This window comes from Lucilia cuprina, chromosome 6, assembly GCF_022045245.1.
Source record: "Lucilia cuprina isolate Lc7/37 chromosome 6, ASM2204524v1, whole genome shotgun sequence".
In the NCBI taxonomy this organism is placed as follows: Eukaryota; Metazoa; Arthropoda; class Insecta; order Diptera; family Calliphoridae; genus Lucilia; species Lucilia cuprina.
This window is the reverse complement of record NC_060954.1, coordinates 33,187,623-33,210,842: the sequence shown is the minus strand read 5'-3', so window position 1 is coordinate 33,210,842 and position 23,220 is coordinate 33,187,623. Positions and strand designations below refer to the sequence as shown.

General features: G+C 27.7%; 3 protein-coding genes across 5 annotated transcripts; all 3 read right to left on the bottom strand.

Annotated features, from left to right (window-relative positions):
• Positions 1-3,401: 3,401 nt before the first annotated feature.
• LOC111675387 (23 kDa integral membrane protein-like) lies at positions 3,402-5,960 on the bottom strand. Its single transcript, XM_023436152.2, has 4 exons — positions 5,762-5,960; positions 4,092-4,280; positions 3,848-4,012; positions 3,402-3,779 (listed from the first exon to the last, which is right to left on the bottom strand). The coding sequence occupies exons 1-4, from the start codon at positions 5,819-5,821 to the stop codon at positions 3,519-3,521; spliced, it is 675 nt and encodes a 224-aa protein (XP_023291920.2). The 5' UTR covers positions 5,822-5,960; the 3' UTR covers positions 3,402-3,518.
• A 4,711-nt stretch (positions 5,961-10,671) lies between these two features.
• LOC111675379 (23 kDa integral membrane protein) lies at positions 10,672-22,383 on the bottom strand. Its single transcript, XM_023436135.2, has 6 exons — positions 22,242-22,383; positions 19,167-19,251; positions 12,239-12,430; positions 12,012-12,173; positions 11,738-11,932; positions 10,672-10,841 (listed from the first exon to the last, which is right to left on the bottom strand). The coding sequence occupies exons 2-6, from the start codon at positions 19,224-19,226 to the stop codon at positions 10,770-10,772; spliced, it is 681 nt and encodes a 226-aa protein (XP_023291903.1). The 5' UTR covers positions 19,227-19,251; positions 22,242-22,383; the 3' UTR covers positions 10,672-10,769.
• Positions 19,266-22,377, bottom strand: LOC111675378. 3 transcript variants are annotated; one of them, XM_046953826.1, is made up of 2 exons: positions 22,242-22,377; positions 19,266-21,039 (listed from the first exon to the last, which is right to left on the bottom strand). In XM_046953826.1, the coding sequence occupies exon 2, from the start codon at positions 20,888-20,890 to the stop codon at positions 20,171-20,173; it is 720 nt and encodes a 239-aa protein (XP_046809782.1). In that variant the 5' UTR covers positions 20,891-21,039; positions 22,242-22,377; the 3' UTR covers positions 19,266-20,170. The 3 variants fall into 3 exon arrangements, with proteins under 3 accessions (XP_046809782.1, XP_023291900.2, XP_023291901.2); XM_023436132.2 differs by lacking the exon at positions 22,242-22,377 and adding an exon at positions 21,127-21,549; XM_023436133.2 differs by lacking the exon at positions 22,242-22,377 and adding an exon at positions 21,201-21,549 and having other exon boundaries at positions 19,267-21,039.
• Positions 22,384-23,220: the final 837 nt, after the last annotated feature.

Sequence of the window (23,220 nt, the reverse complement as noted above, 5' to 3'; positions counted from 1 at the left end):
GAATTTTCGAGTTTCTCCTTACCATTAATAATATGAATATCATGTACGCTATGAATATCATGAATATCATGTACGCTAAGCGAGATATTCTTATAAAATAAACAAAAATAAATTTTGGGAATGTACGATATTTGCAGATATGTATTTATTTGTTTTAATACTTGTAGCTGATTATTTAAATAATCAGATTCTAATAAAATAATGTAAACCACCATTTTTGCACTTTCCATGCCAAAAAACTCTGTTATCGATTTTATTATTGATTACCTTATAGATTGTTTTTATGAAAAGAGTATATTAAGTTTATCAATTCATTTGTAATTTTCTGAATCCATATGTATATAAAGATAGTGAAGTCAATTTTTAGTAAATATTAGTAAAACTCTGAATCATAATTTATAATTTCAGTAGATATGTCCCGTAAAAAACTTTCACTTGATAAGCTTAATATGTTTAAATAAAAACATATTTATATCAAAAAAAGTATTTTCTTGATTTATAAACACAAATTTTTAAAATATACTATGGTGAAGAGTATAAAAGGTTCGACATAGCCCAATTTAGCATTATTATTTTTCTAAAACATATAAATTGCTGGCATCATCAAATTGTTCCAATAATCTTAAACAACACAAATAATCTTAATAAACAGTATTTCGCCACATTTGACAGCAAGTAAGGAAGTTACATACGTATATAAGCCAGTAATGGGCAGGCATCCTAATATATATTATCCTATCCTATATATATTATAAATTTCTTTGTAATCACACCTAGTCCAATGAACCGATTCTTCAAATTTGGAACATAGAAAAATATATATATGGAAGCGTCAATAGGCTATATAACTTGCGAAAATTGTACTAGAAATGGATAAAAAAGGGTGAAAACGACGAAAACGGGTAAAATTGGTACTTTTGTGTATCAAAATTGATTTTTTCTATTTTAATGCGAAAATATTTCCGATTTAGCATTCTAAAGTGTCAGAAATATGTATTAGCAAAGTTGCGTTATACGTTTTCTGTTCTAAAGCTAAATACTTTCGATTTAACTTTTAAAGTGTCAGAAATTTGTATTCGATTCGAAAGATTCGTTGCGAAAGTTGAACCAGAAGGGGGAAATAGGCATGTGGGTAATTCAATCTTAACGGGTAATAACAGGTAATTATGTGTAGTTGAGGTACTTTTTTGGAAATATTCAAATACTTGGGGTATGTTTTAGAAAAAATAAATTGGGTAAAATGGGGAGTTTCGTGTTTTTCATAAGGTCATATTTAAGAATTTTTAAAAAGAGATATATATCTTTTCTTAGAAGTTTCAATTGGTTATACATATCTTTATTCCAGAAAGGGATGAAATACGGAACGAGGTTATATTATTTTTTTAATTATTCACAAATAAAGTTTATTAAATTTTGTTAAATATATATAAAAAAATAAAAATATAAATTTTTTTAAATGTGTTTCACTGAAAAGTAAGTACATTCTTAATAAAGAATGTATTTTTTAAATTATTTCACACTTTTATATAGGCGAAAAATTTGGACTAGAGCTGAAACAAATGCTACAATGCAAGGAAGAAAAAAATTGCCTATTCCAATGTCTGGAAAGATATGGTATCCCTAGGATTAACGGTAAGTGCTTAAAATTGCTTTATAAATATGTATGTACATATCAATGAAAATATTTAATTATTTTTAAGAATTCAAATGAGAGAGTCAAGTACAAGGCGAAACAAACTGGGGCTTCGCCATGTATTCCTCCATATATGGTTTTGGATGAAGTATATGGCGATAGCCCCATAATTAGCAATTCTCATACACGTTCAATTGGGACATGGCTCAACTGAACCATTAAAAGAAAAAAATCGACATAAAGACATTGATATTTGTATTTTTATATTTGAATTAAGTAGAAACACTTTTATAAACGTTAAAATAACTTGTAAAATTAAAGTGTAACTCCTAACGTTTAAATATTAGTTTTATATAAAATTGCCTTTGAACGTTAGCAAAAAAACACAACTATTTATAGTCGGACATAATTTATAGTCGGACATTGCCGACCATATAATACCCTACACCAGTCAGTATGTTAAAATTGTGGATTTTTTTTAAATAAAGCATTATATTTTTTTATTGTGGAATATTTTTACTTATTGTTGACAAAAAAAGAGATTTTCTGCAAGAGGGCTCATAGGGGAGAAGGGGTAAATATCTACGTCTACTTCAAAGTCATTTATGTAGATTTTAATCGTTTTATTAGTAATTATAAGTTAATTTTGACCTACAAGTCATTATCTGAAGGGGAGTTTGTATGGGGGCTAGTGTCAAATGAGGCCCGATCCCTATAAAAATTAGTATTGTCATTTATTGTTCTATAAAACTAATTTCTGTTGAATTTTGTTGACATTATAATACATTTAACGTAATTATGAGCCTAAAGGCCCGATTCAAGGGGTACGACTGTACGATGGACCGATTTCAACCATTTTCAATATCGTTCGTCTTTCATTATCGTCAAATTTCATCAAATTATCTTGGAAATTGCGACCTGTAGCGTGCGCACAAGGTTTACATGGACACACAGACAGACAGACGGACATAGCTAAATCGACTCAGAAAGTGATTCTGAGTCGATTGGTATACTTTAAGGTGGGTCTAGGACCAATATTTTTGGGTGTTACAAACTTCAGCACAAACGCATAATACACTCCCCACTATAGTGGGGAGATAAAAGATAAAAGGAATGAATTTTATTTTGTAATCTTAAAATTATATGAAGTTTTTGAATTTGTGAAAGTTATACTCAATATTTTAAATTTATAAATATCAATATTTTTGACAAATTAAACTGCAAAGGAAATATTTGTATTTTTGCTACATTTTGTGATCCAATTACGTCTTATTATGACAACGACTGAACCGAATTAATTCAAATTTGAACCATACACTTCAAGACTGTTTTGGGAAGCTTTAATAGGCATTTTTCGAAGCATGAATCAGAAAGGGGAAAATTAGTGCAATTTCTCTTAGTCAATGAATATTATTTATTCTAAAGTCCCTTCACACAAACACCTATACTCCTATATAAAGCCACATTTAGAAAATTTTGTTTTTATTTATTATTTAATTGCTTAAATACTTTGGAATTAGGGTAAATCATAAAAGTTTCTTTATGAAAAATAAACATTTTAAATTATTATACTTTCCTACTTGTTTTAATATCAAACAAGATTAATCATCAAAAATTTGGAAGCAGTGGTGTTGTGAGTATAATAGAGAACTAACGAACAAGATGCCCCGGTTCGTATTCTGTGTTGTTTTTTAACAAAATAACTTTGTTTTTTTCACGTTCACGTCTATTATTGTAAAAAAGGGCTCGATATAAAAAAATATTTTCATAATTTTGCTATTAAACTATTTATTTTATATGTAGATGAAATAATGAGATGAATTTGTGTAAAAAATACATTAATTTAATGAAATAAAAAGGAATATTCTAAAATCTATTTTAAAATTTACATCCTGTGACTCGATTTGCGTATACTACTAGCTAAACAGCAGGCAAATGTGAAGGCAACAAGTTCCACTAGCGCCACACCGATACCAGCATAACGTATAATATTAGTATTAGTGGCCCAAAAGTCTACAAATGTGTCACGGCAGCCAGGTTTATTTACATACACGCTTTGGGGACATTCGCCTGTCATTGTACCACAACATGAGCTTGGCACATTGCCGCCATAGTTCAGGTAACTAGTTTTGCCACAACAATTCAACTATTTGTAAAAAAATATTAATTAATTAACAAAGATTAGACATATTTGAAATAATATTATATACTTACAGCAATCTGTAAGGCATTCATGGGATAGCCATTGGCAGAATCGTTCTTTTCCCAGGCCTTATCAACGGCTTCACCCATGGTATTGAGGAATTGTTGACGTTTAACAAAAATCCAAACCACCAAAGCCACTTGTAAAGCAAAGAGTATAAACATAAACACAGCATACTAAAAATGATAAATAATATGTAAAAATTAATTATTTGGAATCGGCAATAAGTTAAGGTATATAAAGTGGTCAACTTACTGTTGTTGTGCAGCAAATACTCTCTCTTATAGAACCACAGCAACCGAAGAACGCCACTACAAAGACTATACAACCCAAAATAATAATTAAAATGGGTATTGTTTCGGTGTTGGCTTCAGGAAAATCTGAAAAATCTCCGATATTTTTAAGCATAAGAGAGCCCAAGACTATCAATAATATGCCGCATATCTAAAAGAATTTTAAATGAAAAATATATTAGAGTAATGTACATAAAATAACAATATTTAAAAATCTAACGATTTATTATTGGTGTTATGTTCGGATACATTAATTTAGTAAAAGACCTTTGTATAAAAATTTAGTTTAAAAAACTTGATTTATATTATGTTTTGGTTAATAACTTCTAAACTAAACGAGTCTCCATCGATTTGTTTTTGGTATGATATAGAGGAGAGTTTAAGTGTCATTCTACCATGTCCTTTTTAACATGGGGCTGACAGACATATTTTACATTGAATTTTACACTTTAAAATTTGACCTTCAACTTTTTGGAAGTCAAATATTTTATTTACGATATTAAAGACAATATCTTTAGCTTTAAAAAGAAATCAAAAATTATTCCGTACTTTAAGGAGTTTCAAAGTTATGAGTAATTATGTGTATGTACTTTTAGACAATTTTAATATATTTTTAGATTTTCAAAGCGCGATATTTTTGGACTGGAATGAGATTCCGATCAAAAAGTCATGGATTTGAGGAACACTTTTAAACCATAATATGTGTGCGAAATTTCATTAAAATCGGAGATGGTAAATCCGAAAATTGCTATTTTCTGTCCGTTTTGATATGGATTCTCCCATATGTATTCTGTCTCCTTTTTAGATTCCAATATGATATAGTTCTGTTTATGTATTTAGTTGAAATAGGATACATTGTTCGTCGAGTTCATTTTTCATATGGCGAAAATCTGGCCACGTTTGCCACCAGATCACATACAAGGTCTGCTTTTGAAAATGACTAACATTCATTATTAGTAATATAGATAGCGATGAAACTCATCATAAAGAACTTTTAAATGAAGCAAAAATTTCAAACCAAATTTTTCGAAGTTTTATCCTAAGTCTAACACTTTCAGAAAATCTGTCTATTGAACATAAAACGTTTATAAAATAAGTTTTGTATTAAATTTGTTATAAAAGTTTTTTTTTAGAAATTAATCAATTAAATTCTGTAAAGATCACTCCTAATGGATGGTGCTATTCCGAAAAGTGTTCATTATGTCGAGTAAATAAGCTTCATAACAATATAAAATGATTTGGTAAATTGTGTGGGGTTCATCATAGAATTCAGTCCCCATAATACGTCTATCACATTCTATATTTTATTTGCCTCTGTTAAACTGGTTTAGTAAATTAAATTTTTTTCAAATCACACCACGATTCACCAAAGATCAAACAAAATTGTTAATTCAATTTGAATATCAATCTAAAAAATCATGTATATTCATTATATATATTATATATTCTTATTACGATTTTTCCAATTGTATTGATACAAAATTATCTTTTAATTAATAATTTTTATAATTATTCACTATGAATCACTTTGAAACATTATATTGTTTCGTTTTTAAAATACAATTACATATTTGAACTCATATCCATCATCATATCCATTTCAAAGGGTTTAAAAGCAATTTTTTCACTTACCACAAATATTAAATTAAAAATATATAAAATATATTTAACAATATTGGCTAGACAATCCATTTTTATTGTTTTTTTTTTTATTATTTTAATTATTTACAAAAATAAAAATTCTTTAGTTAAAACTTTCTTGTTTTCGAATCGCGTAAAATTATACTTTGAGCGTCGATCGTTGATTTTCGAATAATTGAAATGATTTTGCCAACAAAGCCTTTTTAATAGGAATGTACTTAAAATTGGTCTATATCTTATCTATATTTATCATTTTGTGGTTCTTTTGATAAAAACATTTTTTTTTAATTCAACGTGTTGTTTTCATTTAGAAGTGGAATAAATAAAAACTTATGTATGTTTGTGTAAAAAGTATGTTTATAGATTTAAAGAATCAAAATATTCTTTACTGCAAATAAAATTACTTGAAATAAAAATATAAAAATAAGTTTAATTTTAAATAATTATCTATAAATGTTAAGTTGAGAACTACAATTAACTTGAAAACAAAAAAAAAACATGATTTTCTTGGGTGCATGAGTCACCATATAAATACATGGTTTTTTCTCTTAGATTTAGGAAATTACCACTCTTCAAAATGTCATTCAAACAAACCTATATAATATAAGGGACATTTATTTAGTAGTTTCGGTAATTTATAATCTGGAAACGCGTGAGACATAACATACCGATTTTTCTCTATTTTTTTCTAATATTATATCTAAAAACAGTAGAAGTAGTAAATGCAATTGTAATGTGTCGTTAATTGAAAAAGAATTACGGAAGATCGATTCTTTGTTTCGAAAACTGTCAGGATTCACCGATTTTTTCGACTGCTGTTGAATTGCATTATCATCGATATTCATATTCATTTCAGTGAACTATAAATATCAGTTCATTTGGATAAACTATAAACCGAACTTTACAAAATTAAAAAAACATTGTTTGTATCGAGTTTTACTTTAATATCTGAATTTTTGAACGATTTATTGAATTTCTTTAAGAGTAATGTATGATCAATTACGGACCGATTCTTATTAAATTTTATTAAGCTATAAACCCTTATTTATGTCGTACCTTATCGTTAACTGGAATTTTAGGCTAATATCTTCGGGATCCAAATCTACAATAATTCTGTTAGAAATACTTTCGTGAAATCAGCATATTCGTTTATATTTATAAACGGAGATATAAACGGAAATTCAAGAAACAAAAACGATGTTATTACTTAAAGATGTACATTTTGTTATCCTATAAAAATAGATTTATTAGCAAAAACATAATATATTATTTAAATTCTCGCTTTCGTACGTCTTTATTATTTGTTTCCTTATTATTTCTACTTCGAAATCGTGTAAGACCAAAAAAATATTTACAAAAAAATGGTTTCGTCAAATATTTGATAGATTTGGACGTATCTTTTCATTGTCTTAAAAAATCAATTTGTATAAGTACGAATAATAATATTTTGATTCTATTTAGAGGCACCCATATGGTGTTAAGCTCCCTACGACTTTTCTTACTTGTATTTTAAATTGCTAGATAAGTGCAAAAAAAAAACAATGTTATCATGTGTAAACAATAATGAAAACATGATAATTATGATATTTAGTAATATTTCTATATTATTTTGCAAACAAAAATAATAAAAAAACTACTAATAGAAGGAATTTGATATGGTAAACTCTTTTGAAATGAACCTAAATGAATCATAGCAGTAAACCAATTCAAAAAGTTGTTCTTTTCCTGATGTTATTTATGACCCACACTTTACGTCATAGACAAACAGGTTAGTAATTCATTCAAATAATGGATAAAATAATATACACATATCGCTCATTTGCAAATTAAGTTCCTAAAAAAAGTTTCAAATAAAATTATGCACGTCTACTTAACATCAGCTTAACAGTTATTAAAGTTCTGTGATTTTATTGACACAACTATCTAAATATAAATTCTGTAATCAATTACTGTAGGTGTTCGATTTGCGTAATGAAATTAGAATTGTTGCCCATTTTCCCTAACTTCATTAGTTTCTTACATTCATAAAATTTTTTATATTTATTTCACATGGGATATTCCAAGCCCTCCTAATAAAAGTCCGCCCATGTTTCACCCCAAATGCCCACATGGATATTAAAGTTCATTGTGCAAAATTTTAAGTTTCTAGCTCTAATAGTTTCCTAGGTAAAACAAGTACGAACATTTTAAAAAATAAAGCATTTTATTTGTTCTTTAACCGTATTATGTAATATTTTTACGTATTATTGACAAAGAAAAGAGATTTCCTACAAGAGGGCTCATAGGGGAGAAGGGGTAAATATGGTCCTATACTTATAAATTCTGATAGTGGAATTCACTTCTACCTTAAGGTTATTTTTGTAGAATTATGTAGAAATTATAAGTGAATTTTGACATTCAAGACATTTTCTGAAGGTTAGTTTGTATGGGCGCTAGGGTCAAATGAGGCCCGAGTACTATAAAAATTAGTAGTGTCATTTATCATTCTATAAAACTAAGTTTTGTAGATTTTTATTGACATAATAGAACATTTAACGTAATTATGAGCCTAAAGGCCCGATTCGGGGGGTACGGTTGTAAGGGGGACCGATTTCAACCATTTTCAATAGTCTTCGTCTTTGTACCAAGAATAGTGTTATGCCAAATTTCATCAAATTATGAGAGTGATTCTGAGCCGATAGGTTTACTTTAAGGTGGATCTAGAACCAATGTTTTTGGTTCTAGACCCATATAAGATACTCTAGACATATAATACCCTCCCCACTATAGTGGTGTAGGGTATACAAATTAATATTTAATCCATATTGAAGATGCCACGTTATCTATTGTTAATTTGTAATTTATATTGAAAACAGCAAATAAATTCGAAAAATAGTTATTGTTTTCAATATAAAATGAGAAAGAAATTTTCGTTCACATTTATAGTAGCAGGCAGTTTATGTTAAGTAAACCAACTTTTGAAACCAATGTCTTCCGATCGGGATTAATGCTATTTGATTGAAGTTTATATACAATTATTCAATTAGACAGGTCAAGAACTGGTTTAAGCTCGAAATTTTTGCAAAACATACATATGATTTTTCTCATCTATGTACATATGTATGTAACTTCCTAGTAAAATATTTTTAAATTTTACTAATAAGTATTGTAGAAAATGTAGTTATTTCATTATTTGGTAATGAGTTGTCGTTATCAATAACATTAAATATTTTTTCATCGTCGAACAAAAACTCAAAAGGTAACTACTTACACTTTTCTTCAATATTACTTTCCTAATTACCGGGTAAGTAAAGATTTAGCTGGGTTAATGCACTAAAAAATACATTAAAATATGAACTATAAAATGGGGAAATATGCACTATATTCTTGTTTGTTTACAAATATATGATTATTTAGAATAAAAAGTCGGCAGACTAGCATTAGGGCGTGGCACCTTCCATATAAATATTCGTTTATCTTGCAAACTATTACAATTAGAAACTTACAATTTTGCACGAATAACTTTAACATCCCGCACCTACCATATTAATTAAATAAAAAAATTCGTTTATCTGGGAAACTAATAGAACTAACACTAATTTGCACGAAGACGTTTAAATGTCATCTATACATTTTAACAGACTTTCATCTTTGTGGGCTTGGAAACCCCATCTGAACATTTAGCGTATAACGGGCGAATAAAATATAAAATTTCGTTTAACTGGGAACTAATAGAACTAGATTCTTCAAAATTTGCACAAATTACTTTAATATTCATACAAACATTTTAGAAGAAAAAGAGTGGACTTTTCATCTAGGGAGCTTGAAGCCCCAACATGAATTTACTGATTTTACATAGTACCCTTATAAACCTTCTCTCGGAATCGTGGTTAATTCTAATATAATTTAGCACATGGATGTTTTAGGATTTGATTTTATTTTCCACTTTGATGTGTACATTAGGGTAATAACCAAAAATAGGCCCTATCATAACATGATAGCCTGAAGTGTTCTAATAAATTTTGTACATAAGCTTTCCGCGGCTAATCGATTTTCTAAAACCATTCACATACAAATTTAAATAAAATTTAAACAGAATATTCTACAAGTGTGGGTTCAAATCCTTGCTTTTTATGTTTTATATACAATATGCGGAATGAATAGAGCCTAATTTGAAATTGTTGAAAATTTATAAAAGTTATAACTCTAGTGTACGTACATACATACTTGTTAGTCATGTATGACTGAATAAACATTTGCTGATTAAAAATTTTATCTCAAATCAACCCGAGTTCAATATGAACGTTAGTTGTGACAACAGGTACAAAATTGAATATTGCATTACTCATAACACTGAAGTACATTTTAATTGTCAAAAATATCATCATTAGTGCACTTATAGATAACTATTGAATATTGTCCATGCTTAAGAAGTTGTATTTATTACTATTTTATACATTATAGCCTGAATTTATGAACACATACTTAATCTTATCTTATAAAGACCTAATCCAATTTCAAGGAAATATTTATTGCAAAAAAATTAATTTTCTGGTGCAAACTCGAAATATACCTAAGTATAAATCTAAATAATTCATTTAATTACGGGAAATTCGTTAGGGATAGGGATTCACACATTTATTTAATACTTTAGATTGTATGTATTTTATGAAGTAGTTTAACACTAACAAAAAGAAATATTTTGTTTTATTTATTAAAAAATCATACATTTAGTATTTATTATTACTATTAATTTGTACACTTTAAAATTAGTACACGTATTTATAAAATATTTTTATAATTCAGATTAACATTAATTAAGATTTTACTGTTGAGAAAAAAAATAATTAGAGAAATTACAAAATTTCAAGTACATTTATGAAATTAATTATTTATGTATGAGCATAAGTAAACATTTTAAAAATATTATAAAAAGATTTATTTTAAGAAAAAAAAACTTAAAAATTATTTTAGATTTGTTCGTTTCAAAACTAATTTGATACATATTTTTTGAAAGAAATTAATAGGCCGAACGACGTTTGTAGTTACGAATATTATTTGCCAAACAGCAAGCGAAAATAAAGCCAGCAAACTGAAAGTAAAAAAGAAAATTAAAAAAAAAATATTAAAATTTTTTTTATTGAAAATTATTAAATTATACAAATTAGCGATTTATAAGACGTTGGTTTTGAGACAAAAGGACATTTTTTATGGAATGGCTAAACCAATTGTTCCTTTTCCTTTATTAAATGAGAACAGAAAGATTAACAAAGAAAAGGTGATAATGTTATGTCCATCAAAATATCAAAGCTCTAATGATGACCATTCCTGAGCATGACTATTAGATCGCTACATGTTGAAAATTGTCCGTGACCAAAAAAACACTATTTTATTTTATGTAATATATTTCGGCATATTATTAGATTTCCAGGCGATCCAATAATGAAACACTTTCTTCTTCCTCAAATAACGTTGACGTGAATGTGTTCTCAGAATTACAATTGTTCTAAATTGAGATAAGTCAACCAAAATTTATAGAAGCATTAGAGTATAAAAAACGTTTAATATTAATATATTATACATATATACATCGCGTTGAAAGGTGTAGAAAAATAAACCGAAATCTTCTTAAGAAATTTAAAACATTATGATAAAAGTTTGACATAGATATATAATCAATCTTTAGGAATAACAATATTATGGTGAAAAGTGGGATTTAAATATTCTAAAAGAAAACATCGTACAAAGTCGCAAAGAGTTTGATTTAACAGCCTCATACTCTATATAAGGTATTCGTCTCATATCACATCGGGCACAATCGACAGACCTCAAACTAATAGAACATTTGACGATATAGCCAAAAAGAATAGTAAAACGGGTACAACTTATAGGTTCCAGCCTATTTGCAATGATAACCAATACATTTGATAATAAACACATGGTCCAAGTGTCTGTTAAATAACTCATACCAAATATATTTTAGCTTACCTCAATAGCAGCAATAACTAAACCAGCATATTTAATAATATCGGCATTTTTATCCCAGAATCCAACAAAAGCTTCTTTGCATCCAGTCTTAAATACTGTTTCATAACGACAATCTTGTGGATTCTTACAACATGAAGTGGGGAAATAACCCTTGAAACTATAATCCAAGTAACTGGTGCGACCGCAACATTCCATCTATTAGGAAAAATTAAAACAAAATTATCGTAAAAAAAAACATTTATAAAATATATAAAACAAATTTTAGCCAGCATACACTTATTTGTATGGCATCCATATAATCGGCCGAGGTTGTTCTCTTCTGCCAAGCCTTTTCGACAACATCACCCATAATGATTAAGTATTTGTCCTTTTGCAGCCACATGTATGTTACCAAAACCAATTGGCCAATCATAAGTACAAACAACATAACGGAGTACTGAAATCAAAATTATTTAAACGATATTTAAGTAGTCGAAGTAGTTAGTTGAAAGTCGAACTTACAGTCATTGACATGCAATAACTTTCTCTGATGGCACCACAACATCCAAAGAATGAAATCAATAATATAACGACACCCAAAACAATCATTGTTAGGGGCACCTGTTGGGATTTAAGTGCGTCAGCGAAATCTTCCACCGAATGGATGTTGCTGAACAACAAAGCACCAAATACAATCAATAATATGCCACATATCTGAAATGAAATGGGGAAGAAGTTGATTTAATAACAATATGCACTAGAAAAAGTCCAACAAAAATATATTAAACTAATTTATTGGATATATGGTTTGGTTGTTATAGCCTTTCAAATTCAACAACATCAATTATTTGAATAAACCATTCATGTAATAACGAACTTAACACATGATTGAACTATATGGAAAAGAACTTTAGAAGACGCGTTTGATAAATTAATAATTCTTTAAAAGATAGTTTTATTAAATAAATAGGTAAATGATTCATTAAAAGTTATTTTTTTTTAAACGAACGTAAGTACAATGTGACATGTTAATACTTGATTACATTAGTAATAAACATAATTTATCTAACAGATATGATTATATAAATTACAATACTTACAAAATATTAACACATTTAATATAATTTATTATATTTATACATTGTTTATCATTTTCACAGCAATTATCAAATGCATGAAAATTTCATTCCTATAAATTATATTCGTACATAGAAAAACAGTCAGTTAGAAAATTTAATTACAGTTATAACTAAGTGATATATTAATTAGATTGTTATCAGCAATTTATCACAAACTTAATTAAACCTTGAGATTTATGAAAAAACAACTGACAAACTTGTGCCAAAATTGAAGTTGTCAATAGTCTTTCACAATTTAACGCAATTTTTTTAATTATATTCATAATTATAATCAGAGGACCAACAAAAATTTCGTATATATGGATATTGCTCTAGAGGGACAACACTGTCATAACGACGTTATAACGCTAATAAATGCTGTCTGTACCTGCTAATTTTTCATCATGATAACAATTTGATGTTTAGCATAATGAATATTTGTCTAATATAGATAAGGGGTTAGTGATTATTTGCTCAAATATCTTCCTTAGACCTGGTCCTCACTAGGAAACTTTTGTTGAGAAACTTTTTCTTAATTCTCTTTTGAAGTTTCCTTAATGTCCACACATAGAAACTTTTGTTTCAGAAACTACGTATTAATTGTTGTTGTACGAATGAGAAGATTAACAAAACAAAACAAGTTTCCGAGTTCGAGAAATTCCGTACCGCGAGAGAGATGAATGATATTCTTTCTCTTTCTCTCTCACGTAAAATCAAAAGTTTCCCAAAAAAAAGTTTCCTAGTCTGGACCGGCAGTTAGAACATTGGTAAACATATTATTAGCCTTGTCAATTATTCGTGTTAAAAATTATTCGAATAAAAACTCACAATATGTTTTTTATTAGTCGAGTAAAGTTTGAAATTTATTCGAATATTCCAACGAATAAAAGTTTTTATTCGTATAATTTAAAGAAATATAAGTAAAACTTGCCAAACACAAATTAAAAATTTTCTCAACAAATATTTCCCAGTGTGGAACAGGTCTAAGTAGATTTAAATGTGGAAGCTGAGGCTTTTATAATGATGTTAAGGGAAATATGTGTGCATTACATCAGCTACTTATCATGTTTTATACCCACCATCAAAAAAGATGAGGGTGTATTAGATTCTAAAATGTTCATCCGCCTGCCTGTCTGTTGAAAACACAATAGGACGAGCTAGAGAGTGGAAATTTTCAACAATTTCTTTCGTTTGGTGTTGAAAATGGACAATATCTTTCTACGATTTAACCTAGCATCCATATAATTTTCCCTTTAGAAAATTACGATTAACCAAATAACTGACCAATAAAAATGCGGATGACAATAAAATTATGTCAAAATTTTTAAGGAACCAAAAGGTTTTTGTAAAATTTAATGAGGATCGGTCAATAATAACTACCGTACCTCACATATAAAGATTTCATAACTCGCTTAAAATACCAGTATAGAAACTAAATTCTAAATAAACAGGTCTTTGCATATAATGCACGATGCGACCTTTTAAAGAACTTGGATGTAAGTTGCTTATATTGCACAATTTTGAAAACAACCTCTTAATACAACTTTATTTTGTAAAACAAAATTTTTAATGAAGGTGGTAGCATGGCGCATTAGTACGAATCAATTAAAAAATTTTTCTTATCTTTTATAATAAATAAAAATTTTATTAATTTTAAAAGGTAAAAACACGAATTTCAGCTTAATTTTGAATTTTTTGATTATTTTACGCACACCCGATGTTACTTGATCTCCGGTCACCATAAAATGAAGAGTAAAATAGAATAATGTTGTACGACAAGCATTTTTATGTTGCGGACGTTTGTGAAACTAATATTAATATTAAAATATTTTGATCTTACGTACAACCAACTCACAACATCTTAAAGCAATCCGCACACTTTACAATTTCGTAAAAAACCTTCTCACATTGTATCAGCGGTTGTATTATGTATGCTTTAGGAACTATATGTTTTACTTATTGCAAGCATTTAAATAATCCAGAGAATCACTTCTATAAAAAGAAGCATTCTACTTTTAATATTGCAGAATATAAATTTTTATAAATTGCAAAAAGTAGTAAAAGATTTATTTCAATAAAAACAAATCTTTTGATTTAGTATTCGTTTTACAAAAATTAATGTAATTCTTTGTTCAATATTATAATAAAATATGGGTAAAAAGTAACATTAAAAACTTATTTGAATATTCGATTATTCGACAAGAATTGTTCGAATTATTCTTTATTCTAAATTGGAAACTTTTTATTCGTTCGAAGAAATATAAAAATTTTTCCTCGATAAATCGAATAATTTTCATTCGAATGATAACCCTACGTATCATATTATAAACAACTTAGTTTCAAAGGAAGATATACTAACCTACCAGAGGCCACATTTAATCATCAGATTAATTATATATCGGAATCGTTTTTGAATAATTTTTAAAGAGCGCAACTTTTTAGTTAGGGATTATTAAACCAACAATCTTCCAAACCTTAACAAAAAGTGGATGATATTCTTATTTTTTACAATAAAAATTTATTAAAGTGAAATTTTACTATTTATTGAGCCCATGTAAAACAAATGTAATTTATTCATTTTCTTTTAAGTTTATAACAAAAAACTGAAATGAGTTTATAAAGACGTGATAAAATGTTAAAATAATAAATTTAATTTTGAATATTTAAACTATAAACAACAACAATAACGCACATGTTTTGTTTATATATTTGTCATAAATGACGTAATATTTTTCGCATTCCTACTAAGTTGTTCAAATAATAGATGTATAGTAAATATAATTTATTTAAAAATAATATATTAACTAATGACGATGAAAAACAACATGAAATTTATATTATTGCTACGTGTAATTGTGTAAAAGAGACATAAACAGGGAAACCGAAAATGTATTTGTAATAAATTAATATTAATAAGATTCGATTCGGCTCTGCCCATCTCAATTTTTAGTACATACTTTGTAATGATGAACTATTTTTATTTTTGTTTTAATGTCAAGGGTTATTCTAATGTCAGTTTGTATATTTATATACATTACTCAATGTCCATACTTCCGAAATATTAATCAAATTAGAATTGCTTTACTATATGTGTATTGCACGAGATGGTGTATTATTTGTTGTGCAACTTTTTCTCTTTCTCTTTAATTAAAACATTTGATCTCTCGTATTGACCCTAAAAATGTATCGGAGACATACAATTAATAATAACAAGAAATTGTCATATATACAAACGATATTTTAATTATTTAATTTATTTAAAATAAACACTCATACGGATATCATTAATAGTGCCCTTCATTTTATGAGAAATTTTCAAAATTTAAAACAATATTCTACTTAATTCTATTACAAATGAGAATTTACTTATATATATTTTTTTGTCGGTGTATCAAATACTCAAAATGCTAGGTTATCCTAGGAAGTTGACGCTCCGAACAATAAATTAATCAAAACAAGTAAGAAATTATAAACGGGTGAAGGTATTTTACACCTATTACAAAAAGTAAAATGTGATTAAGTTTTCAATTGTACCTTGCCTCAGATATACTTAAGCCATATATGGTTGAATAAAACTGTGGACATTTAAATCAAATTTTGAAGGGGCTAGGGTCATATGTGGCCCTATAATTATAAAGTTCATGGGAGTTATCAAGGCTAGTATAGAACTTGGTTTTGCAGCTTTTTCTCGACATACGAGTATGTTAAACATAATTTTGAACTTAAAAGCCCTATTCTGTACTATCCGATATTAACCATTTTCAATAGGCTTTGTCATTGGGACAATAGAAGGTGAAGTGCCAAATTTCATTGAATTATCCAAAACTGTGACCTGTAGTTTGATTACAAGGTTTACACGCCCTTTTTGTGGGTTCAGTTGTATGGGGGCTAAGTAAAATGGTCCGATCTTATCCATTTTCAATAGGGTTCGTCCCTGGAAGATTATAGAAGATTATGTAACAAATTTCATTGAATTATCTTCAAAATTGCGACCTGTAGTTTGATTACAAGGTTTACATGAACGGACAGACGACGGACATAGCTAAATCGACTCTAAAAATGATTCTGAGCCGATTGGTATACTTTAAGGTTCGTTTGTAACGAACAATATTATTGTTCTTTACAAACATCAAACAAACCCAATATACCCTCCCCACTTAGGTGGTGTAGGGTTAGTCTCCAAAAAGACAAACACGTTAAATGCAAAACAACTAACTGAGGCCTGAACTACGACTAAGAATTTATGTAATACATATGTAAAATATTTGCAAATCTCAAAAACATATATCAGTCAAAACTATAATAATGCTTATATGATTTAATAAAAATATTAAATTAGCAATAGAAAATTTACTAAAACGTATATAACATTTAATGTAAAATACTTCCAAGTACATACATTCTAGTGTATTTGTAATAGACGGAATTCAAACAAGTTTTTTATCACGCAAAGGGAATTTTATAAATCAATAGGAATTGTTGATTTTTTTAAATTCAATCTTAAATAGATTGAAGGGAATTAATTCATTAGAGATCAATAAGCTCAATAATTCTCCCATAATAAGCTAAAAGTTAGAAAATTTATGAGACACATCTCTATAAAATTGTAAACAATTGCAAATTGTACTGAGATCAGAATTTTCAATCTCAGGCAGGGAACTGAGAAGTTTTTCAAAAATACGTAGGTATCTCATTGTTTAAGTGGTGTGCCTACAAACATGTTATCCACGGATCACATATGATATATATGTACAAGCGTACATACATATGTATGTATATATGTATGGTCGTATATTTTTTTGTTTTTAATTATAGAAATTGTAAACCAAATTTTGTAACTTTTGTTTATTTGAACAAAATAGTTTCTTTTTTCACTCAAAAACTAGTTGTAAAACAAAAGCATTGAAACTGGTTAACCTCGAATTTTATTTTTGATTTTTGTTTGCATCTTGACGAGAAATTTTAATTTAAAAAAACTGGTTACGAATGGGAGATTTTGAATTTATGTTTTATTAATGTTAAAACGTACAATTTTATGTTAATATTTACATACATATCTGTATCTATGTATGTGTTTCTGCTTAGAAAAAAGCTGTTTAATACTAATAACGTGAGTAAAAGAAATAAGAAATAATTATGTTACTTCTAAATTTTTAAATCAAATATCTCAAGAGTATTGTTGGTGTATCGGAGTTTTGAGGCAGATTAAATTTCCAATATTGTTTTTTTTTTCGGTTTCAATTTAATTTCAGAGTTAAGAAGGAACTGATTCCCAAAAGAATTCAATCTCTTAGGAATCAATTCATTTGAAAAATCATTCTTATTTATTAGTTTTTTTTTATTAAACACTGAATTAATGAAAATTAGTTGAATCCAATTTGTAAAATATAAAATAGTTTTTAAATAATATTTAATATTTAAAACATTTTTAAATAAAACGTTTATTACCCTGCAGGAAATGCAACTAGTACGAAACTAGTATTATACGAGTACCAAAATCACCAGTACTAGTTCCCAACTGTAAACTTTCCTATACCGTCTTAATGCTCAAATGAACATTGAGTGTATTTGAAAAATTACTAGTACCATTAATTCTAATGTTATACTAGTACTCTTAGACCCAATTCGGTCCTTTAGAACCAGTTTATTACCAGTTCCAAAAAAATTTAAATACAAAATGTTGTAAGTAAATACTTTTCCTTACAATTCCAAAATAAAATTTGAAAAACTATATCCTTATTCCATTTCAGATAGAATTTTTTTCTACGAAAATTTTTTACAATCTTCAGACAGAGAGTATTTCAATGAAATATAAAATTTTTATTTGATTGAATATCAATAAATATTATATTTTTTGCAATTTAATGAAGTAATATAAACCAAATTGTTGAAAAAGTAACAGATTATAAGGTTTTTGTCCAAAATCAATGCTAAAATTATATTAGTATCTCGTAAACTATTTTTGCGGATTTGTTTTCAGCAAAATAAGAAAAACACTTGTTTCGCAACAGAAAATTATCCAAAATAATAAAGCTTGAAGCAATTTTTGTATAAGATAGTGAGTTTTGCATTCAGAATATTTCTTTTTATAAGGTAGAAAAATTAAAAAATTGCTATAAAATGGCAAAAAATATATTTTAAAATTTATGTCATTATGATGCGGGATAGTTTGCAGAATTAAAATCTAATTTTTAGGAAAATTACAGATAGAATATAGTCCCTCGATAAAATTATTATCTCCGCAAAAAATATATTTTCTAATAAAAAAATAAAGTACATATTAAAACATGGTAATAATTAAAATTAATAAAAAAATAAATAAATAAACTTACCGAACATAACAGATTGAATAAAAATAGTATATATTTCACCATTCCCATGCCACAACTCATTTTGTTTTATTTTTTATTAGATGAACTGAAATGATTTTTTTTACATTTAATATAACTATGTATGTTTTAATTACATCTTATAAAACTGGTTTTGATACAAACAAAATAAAACATTAAAAGCATTAGTTCTCGTTAAATGAAAAGAGAGTTGATTTTTTCCTAATTATTTATTCTACAAAATAAATTGTCGTTTAGAAAAATTTATTACAAATAATCTTGTAATTACATACAAGTTTTTCTTCATAATAAAAATATATAAATATTCTGCATTTCGATGTGATTTAAAACAATTGAGTCAAACCAAACAAATGATCTGTCAATTGAAAAATAATACAAAAATATTTTGAATTAATACACATAAAATGCTTTAAATAGACCTTTACAACACATTAAGTTCCTTAGCTTTTACTCCGAACGATAACGTTCAACTTATTCTGAAGCAAAATCGGAATTATTTCCATATTTGATCCGAAAACTCTATGACAAGACTAATAATTCTATCTATTTATTTGAAGAGATAACAATATCATTGACCATAATATCCATCTGCCCAAAAAATGTCTTTAAAAAGACCTCAAAGGGATTATATATTTAAAGTAATTAAGAATTTGTATGTTAAATAAAAAGCCAAAAAATAATTAAAAAAATCAGTCTCAAAATGCCAAAATTTTTATTTCTACAAAATAAAAAACTTTGTTAATAAAGAATATTTATATTTACAAAATCCACTTTAATTTTCTACCACAAATATTTCAATATAATAATTATTTAGCTTTATCGAAAGCAGTTTTCAATTTTGGTCAGTTAAGAGTTTTCCACTGTAAGGTATTACGAAAACACACTATTTTTGCTAATAAGGATCATAGTAAAAAATAATAATGTTACGTCGAAATGCAGAACATTTTTAAAATTTAAATTTTTTTTAGTTACGTCAATTTCAAAACTTAACGAACTAATTCGGGTAATAGTTTTTCTTTCGGTAATATGGAAGCCTTAAAATCGTAAAATGCTTTCCAGATCCAAGGAAAATGAGAAACTTTGGCCAGCATAGATTCTCGTGATTGTGTGGATGCTTCAACATTTGCCAAATGTTTATAGTACTTGGCATTTCTCTTAACGCTGCCATTGGCATCTTCAGCAAAACGGGCAAAACGTAATTTTAGCAAAGTTTCGGAAATATCCAATAAACGATTGCCTTTGGGTGGATGAACTAAACATAGTTGCGAGACAACATATTGATCGGAGGCGCGGTTGTTTAGTGGTATAAAAGTGGCCTCACGTCCGACCAGACAATTTTGCAACCAGGAAATACCATTGCCATTAACCTTTACGCCCGGCAACTTGATGGGCAACAAACGTTTATTGCTCATGAATAGGGGTATTAATGGACGGTGACTTATGAGCAGTAAAGTATCTTGACCCTTTTGTTGTACATCCTTGATGAGACCAGTGTGCATTACACGCTCGTTGATTAGGCGATCTGGTATGTGGGAGGGCTTCTTAAAGGGACGCACTAAATAGGCGGGTTTACGTTTGGCATACGCCAGTAGCAACATTAAACCCGAAGTGCCGTAAATTAAAACCTCGGTACCCAGTGTTTCGCGTTCCATAATGTTGCATAATTTTTGATATTTTTCCGCAATTAATGATTTAGTTGCTTCCATTTTGTGTATAAAATAATTGAAATCAGTCAGTCTTCTTGATATGCGAATGCAAATGTTGTATTAACTGTTGTTGATGTTTGTGGTTAAGTTTTTAGGATCGATACTATTCTGAGTTTGAAATTTAAGTACGTTTTGCAATGTTTTTTAACCTACAAAAATTTAAGATGCCGATTAGTTAAACTTGTTGAATAATTGAATTGTTTTCTTATTTTTATAAAACTGATGACATCATTTACTTATTTTTTTTTTTTTGTTATTTTTATATGAATGATGATCGATCTTTTCTACTTGCACAATTCTCTAGACGCACATTATTAAATGCCCCGCTCCATGTATTAACTAATTTAAAAATATTTTTTTATATATCGTTTTGTTATTCAATTCAATATGTATAATATTTTTTTATTTGTCTCTTTTGTGTCTTTTTTCGGCAGCAATCTTTCGTTCTTTTATTTTTTTTTTTTTTTTTTTTTTTTTTTAACTTTGAAGTGTGTTGGCGGAGTTATTAAACTCACAAACTGCCAGGTTATCCCACAAAAATAAAAAAGTTATATCATTGAATCATCATAATCAAAAAAATTCCAGAGTTTTAATGGTCTCCACCAGTTTATATTCGAGTTTAAATGGTCTCCACCAGGTTATATCGTGAGTATTCTATGGTCTCCACCAATAAAAAACATAACCTCACTCTGAGGTAAAACGAAAGCACACGTTTAATGAAGACAACGCATAACTAAGAACAGTTATACGAAGTAGTGCATTAAATCAGTGCGGGGTGAGAAGTAATTCTGTCGAAAGCCCAGCAACAAGCACAAGCCTGACCGTCCTTAAAAAATAAAAACGATGACGCGAGAGTTGTTCCCCAACTCAGACCTGAATTACAACTGTTCTTTTATTTTAATGTCTAAAGTCGACCAAAGAAGAATCTTCTACACAATTTTCAGTGTTGTTTTGTTTGTCAGTTTGTTTTTATTATTTAACTTGACAATTTGCCGTATTGCAGACAGCAGTTTGACATTTTCTTTGTTGTTTTTTTGGTTTTTATTTTTATATTTTATTTCTTAAAAATATTTATTATGTTTTATTTTCATTTCAACATTCGCTTTTTTTTTAGATTGAAGGTCGCCTCAAAACATCACAATATCCCACAAACATATTAACACCTACAAATACAATAGGTGTGAGTGAGAAATAAAAACAAAACTACTATTTTTTCTCTCTGTGCTTATTTAACAAAAAAAAAACGAGAACTAAAAGCTTTTAAGCTTTTATTTTGAATTTTTTTAAATGTGGTTATTTTTCAAAATATTTGTGTCAAAAATGATCTTGTTAATGTTTTTGTTGTTTGTACCTTTTTGAATAATAATTTATATGTATGTAAATTAGATTTGTGTTTAGTAGCAAAATAACAAAAAATATCACTATTGTTGTTTCACGTTTTTGTTGTTGTTTTTGTATAAATTAACCAAGTTAATAATTCTCTTATTCAGAGCTTAACGTCTTAACCAGCGTCGTGTTCGTTACAAACTGATTGTCATTATTGGCGGTTGTGATGGAAAAACCACCAGTTGAATTTAATTTGAAAACATTTACTTATGTATGTAGATATGTACATATGTATGTACATATTTTGTTTTTTATTTTTGTTATTGTTTATTATTTTTTTATGAGATCTTGTATTTTGTTGACTTCTCTCGCCACAACCTCCCATAAAACATTTCATACGTACAAATTTCGTTATTTCAACCGATTCATCTCTAATAATAATCATTCATTCAAATGAGAGTCAGACAAATCTAATTAAACGCAATTATTTATTACGTTTACATTGACTATGTTGTCATTATGATTGTGTTGGCTTTTGTTTGATCTAATACTAACGTATTTATGTTTTTACCCTTCACTACCAAATCGGTGACAATAAAGGTTCTATATAAGTTTATCATTATGTTTGTAACATTTTTCATCGAAACCGAACCACCGAAACAATTAATTTATTGCAATTCAATCAGATACTTACATCCACGATACGTGTTACCATGATAAAAATATTTTTATCATAATTTTTACTACAAAAATTTTTCAGTAAAAATTGAATGTGTCAACCTTTAGGTGAAGGGTTATTAATATTCGATACAACTGAATATTGCATTCGAACTTGTTTCTATGTACGTATTAATATGTATTTTATTTAATATACATAGAAATGTACGTCTGTATGTGCAATCTATGTTTGTCTAATTGTAATTCTTATGACTCAGATCATTGAACATTCCAAGCATTTAAATATAGAATTTTAAAATAAATTTACAGTAGTTTTCCGATTTAAC

Bases quoted from the DNA above. Each gene is read 5' to 3' on its own strand.
- LOC111675387 (XM_023436152.2), bottom strand. From the start codon at position 5,821: ATGGATTGTCTAGCCAATATTGTTAAATATATTTTATATATTTTTAAT. The intron at 4,281-5,761 runs GTAAGTGAAAAA...AAATTCTTTTAG, and splicing joins TTTTTAATTTAATATTTGTG to ATATGCGGCATATTATTGAT. The intron at 3,780-3,847 runs GTAAGTATATAA...TTTTACAAATAG, and splicing joins TGAATGCCTTACAGATTGCT to TTGAATTGTTGTGGCAAAAC.
- LOC111675379 (XM_023436135.2), bottom strand. From the start codon at position 19,226: ATGAGTTGTGGCATGGGAATGGTGAAATATATACTATTTTTATTCAAT. The intron at 12,174-12,238 runs GTAAGTTCGACT...TTTTGATTTCAG, and splicing joins GTTATTGCATGTCAATGACT to TACTCCGTTATGTTGTTTGT. The intron at 11,933-12,011 runs GTATGCTGGCTA...TTTTCCTAATAG, and splicing joins TGGATGCCATACAAATAAGT to ATGGAATGTTGCGGTCGCAC.
- LOC111675378 (XM_046953826.1), bottom strand. From the start codon at position 20,890: ATGGAAGCAACTAAATCATTAATTGCGGAAAAATATCAAAAATTATGC.